Source organism: Benincasa hispida, chromosome 3 (assembly GCF_009727055.1).
Source record: "Benincasa hispida cultivar B227 chromosome 3, ASM972705v1, whole genome shotgun sequence".
Lineage (NCBI taxonomy): Eukaryota > Viridiplantae > Streptophyta > Magnoliopsida > Cucurbitales > Cucurbitaceae > Benincasa > Benincasa hispida.
Window position 1 is genome coordinate 7,323,691 of NC_052351.1, and position 4,046 is coordinate 7,327,736.

At 37.8% G+C, this 4,046-nt stretch overlaps 1 protein-coding gene across 1 annotated transcript; it reads left to right on the top strand.

Moving 5' to 3' along the window:
* The first annotated feature begins 989 nt into the window (after positions 1 to 989).
* On the top strand, positions 990 to 3,397 carry LOC120073425. Its single transcript, XM_039026276.1, has 6 exons — positions 990 to 1,150; positions 1,610 to 1,922; positions 2,019 to 2,141; positions 2,349 to 2,453; positions 2,873 to 3,256; positions 3,341 to 3,397. The coding sequence occupies exons 1-6, from the start codon at positions 990 to 992 to the stop codon at positions 3,395 to 3,397; spliced, it is 1,143 nt and encodes a 380-aa protein (XP_038882204.1).
* The last annotated feature ends 649 nt before the right edge of the window (positions 3,398 to 4,046 follow it).

A 4,046-nucleotide genomic window follows, 5' to 3' on the forward strand; every position in this document is an offset into this window, starting at 1 on the left:
GACATGGTACAAGTGCGTGTTTGACATGACTTTGATAATTTTTTAATTTATACGTCTCTCGATATTAATGAGTTGGATCATGATAAATTTCCATGATGTAATACTTTACCATAATAAATTAAAGGATAAAAAAATGTTAATCTAAGAGATGAAAGTTTAATTCTTATTCCAATTTTACAAGTTTGATAGAATGTTCAAAGTCTTTCTTATCTTGTGTTCTCTTTTTGTCCTCTAAGTTTATACCAACTTACTAGATATTATGTTGTCTAAACTTCTCCTCAACCATTTTTATCATTCACTCCATCATAAAAGTGACCAAGCTAAGAAAAATGCAGAGGTTAGAAGAGATTAAGTTGAAACTTTTTAAATTAATACAAATTAAAGTAGAAAATAAATCTAATATTATGAGTAACATATACATATAGCTCAACTAATAATTGATTGTCAAATGAGCATTGGTCAATTGATATCATATTTGTATTATCAACTTCAAAGTTAGGGCTTTGTTTTTCTCTTCTCACATATTGTCTCCAAAAAAAAATATTGACAGCTGATTTTTAAAGAAAATATCACATTTTAACACAAAAATAATAATAAACAAAAAAGACGACTGGACAAATGTCTAGTTTTAAAATGAAAAATTGAAAAATGTCTAAATACAGTTTTTATCCCCAAAAAAAATCTAAATGTAAAATATTAAGTTAAAATACCCTATAATTATTTGAAATATGGACATATATATCCTTCTCGGCAATCATCATAAATACATGATATTTAAATATAAAATCTAATCTAAAAATCCAAATATGCCTAAATTAAAGAAATCGAAATTCAATCCAATAATTCAAAATAATCTTAAATAAAGGAAGGCTAGATGGGGAAAAAAATCAATTGGTCATTAAATTATACAATAATTCAGAAGTCTTGTATTTGGTGGTTGGAGTTGGGGACCAAAACACGTTGTTTTTTCACCGATTGTTCAGGCGCGTATGGTAAGGAATGGTTTATTGTCGGTGTATGATTCTGATGGGATTCGTCAGACTTCTCATAGCAAGATAGCGAATGTGGCTGTTGAATATTTTAGTGGGACTTTGGGGTCACAGAGGGTGGGTTATAGAGATCTTACGTCCCAGATTGATGCTATTGTGCAGTTTTAGTGGCCTAATGATTTATTCGTGAGATGTGCAAACCAGTTACAAGGGAGGGAGTGTGTAATGTCTTGTTCTCAATGAAATCGGGAAAGGCTCCTAGTCCTGATGGTTTTCCTATGGAGTTTTATAAATATGCTTGGAGCGTGGTGGGGGGTGAGGGGTGATTTTTGCTCAATTATTTGCCATTTCTTTGATATGTATTATCTTCCCAATGGGGTGAATGCCACGGCTCTTACCCTCATCCCTAAGAGACATAGGGCTGATCGTATAGAGGATTTTTGCCGTATTGCGTGTTGTAATTTGATATATAAGTGTATCTCTAGGATGATTACTGATAGATTTTGTGTGTGTTTGCCTCAGTTTATTAGTGGGAACCAATCGACATTTGTTCAAGGGTGAAGTATCATAGATAACATTCTTCTATGCCAAGAGCTTATTCGAGTTTATCGACTTAACAGGGGTAAACTGCGTTGTGTGATGAAGGTGGATCTTCAAAAAGCCTATGACTCTGTTAATTGGGCTTTTTTGTTTGTTGTTCTTCTGGCTATTAGAACACCTTTAAAGTTTGTGAGCTGGATTCGTGCTTGTGTTACCTCCCCATTTTTCTCCATGATGATTAATGGAGCTCTAAAGGGATACTTTTCTGGTAGGAAAGGGTTACGGCAGGGAGATCCTATGTCTCCGTTTTTGTTTGTGGTGGTTATGGAGGTTTTATCTCGTTTGTTGAACAATCCTCCTCCCTCTTTTGTGTTTCATCATAGGTGTGAGAAGGTGAAGCTGACTCATTTGTCGTTTGCGAATGACCTCATGATTTTTTGTGCAGCTAATTATACCTTGTTTACTTTTGTGAATCATGTGTTAAATCAGTTTGCAGGGTTTTCTGGGTTGGTGGCTAATGTTGGGAAGAGCTCTATGTTTGTGGCTGATGTTTCTGGTGATGTTGTGAAGGACCTGACTAGGAGTATGGGGTTTGCCCTAGGGTCATTACCTGTGTGTTATCTTAGGTTGCCTTTTCTCTCGGGTAGGTTGAAGGCTGGGGATTGTGCCCTGTTGATTCAGAAGATTATTGCGAGGATTAGGAGTTGGGCTGCGAGATCTCTCTCTTTTGCGAAGCGCATGTAGTTTTTTCGGTTAGTGTTGCAGAGTTTCCAGGTTTATTGGTCTAATGCTTTTGTGTTGCCTGTTTCTGTTGGCCAGGAGGTGGATCGTATCTTACGAGCGTACTTATGGCATGGGCGGGCTGATGGTAATGGAGGTGTGTTTGGGATGAGGTTTGTTTGCCTAAATCTAAAGGGGGTTTGGGTATACCCACACATCTTCCTGGAACGTGGCAGCTATTTTTAAATTATTGTGGTTATTACTAGTGCGGTCTGGGTCTTTATAGGTTGCTTGGATAGAGGTGTATGTGCTTCGGGGGGGAGGGGGGTGTTATGGATAATTCACACGGAGTTGGCGCGGTCGTGGTGTTTGAGGGCGATATTACATTGTCGGGATAGGCTTAAGTCGCTGGTCAGGATGCAGGTTGGTGATGAGAGGAGATGTTTTGCTTTGTGAAATTCGTGGTTGCCTATGGGGTCTATCTTGGAGAATTATGGGGAGGGGTGGTCTATGATGTTGCGAGCTGTCATGAGGCTAAACTCTCAGATTTCTTATCTAATGATTGTTGTTGGCATTAGCCTTTGTTATCTTAAGAGTTGCATGATTTGTGGGGTTTGGTTCAGGATGTGGTTCCGAGGGTGGGTGAGGAGGATAGTTGGGCTTGGATTCCGAGTACTAATGATCGTTTCACTGTTGCCAGTTTGTGGGAGAGTTTGTATCCTAGACATCCTAGGGTGGCTTGGGCTTGTTTGGTTTGGTCTGAGGATAATATTCCAAGGCATTCTTTTTGTGCCCGGTTGGCGGTGAAGGATAGGTTAGGTACTTGGGATTGGCTGAGGAGTTGGGATCAGTCGGTGGATAATGCTTGTCTACTCTGTTTGGGTGAGGTTGAGTTCAAGAACCATCTGTTCTTTGACTATGTGTTTGGGCGTGAAATTTGGGAGGGTTTGGTGCGCTTTTTGGATTCATCTCATCGTGTTGTTGGGTGGGATGTGGAGTTGAGTTGGGTGTGTCGAGTGAGGTCTGGTAAGGATGTGAGGAGTAAGTTATTTAGAGTCTTCTGATATGCATCGATTTACTATATTTGGCAGGGGAGGAACCGTCGGTTATACGATGATCAGTCGAGATTGACACCTACTGTCTTTTAGCTTATTCTCTCTATGGTTCGTGCACGTGCTGCTTCGTGGCGGATTGATCTTCATGGACTTATCTAGTTTATCTGATTTCCTCGTTCTTTGTTTAGTTTGTCCAATTTCTGAGGTCCCCGGATTGTGGGGTGTTTTTTGTTCTTCTAAATGTTTTGTTAGTTGTTCATGTTGTCCTTTTTGTTGGTTCTGTTTTTTCGCCACTATGCATCTTTGTAGGTGCTCTTTTTGCTTTGGTGCTTTGATCCCGAGTTGTAGGATCCCTCTCGTTGTTGTATAATAATGTAAAAAAATCACTGTTATACACATAAATATAATGTCTACAAACTGAATATGAAAACAAAAAATAAACTGTATTTAAAAAGAATATATATCAATACATATATTAAGTACATACCATTATATAGCCACACATACAAGGTCTGCACATTACTTTTGTCCTTAATGAAAACTTCAAAATACATTATTTCTCCAAAATAAAATTTAAAAGGGAAAGTTTTAACATAAATGCCTGATATGATAGTTTTCTCCCATAAATTCTTTTTTGTGTACCCCTCGTACCATTAACCGTTTGACGAAGCAAATATATCTCGATCCATTTCCCTAATTAGTATGGAGTAATTGAAAAACATCATACAAAATAAATATATAA

Excerpts from the sequence above, each read along its gene's own strand:
- LOC120073425 (XM_039026276.1), top strand. The coding sequence starts at position 990 with ATGGTAAGGAATGGTTTATTGTCGGTGTATGATTCTGATGGGATTCGT. Across the intron at positions 2,454-2,872 it reads TAAATCTAAAGGGGGTTTGG|GATGTGGTTCCGAGGGTGGG; the intron begins GTATACCCACAC and ends GGTTTGGTTCAG. Across the intron at positions 3,257-3,340 it reads GGGATGTGGAGTTGAGTTGG|GGGAGGAACCGTCGGTTATA; the intron begins GTGTGTCGAGTG and ends TATATTTGGCAG.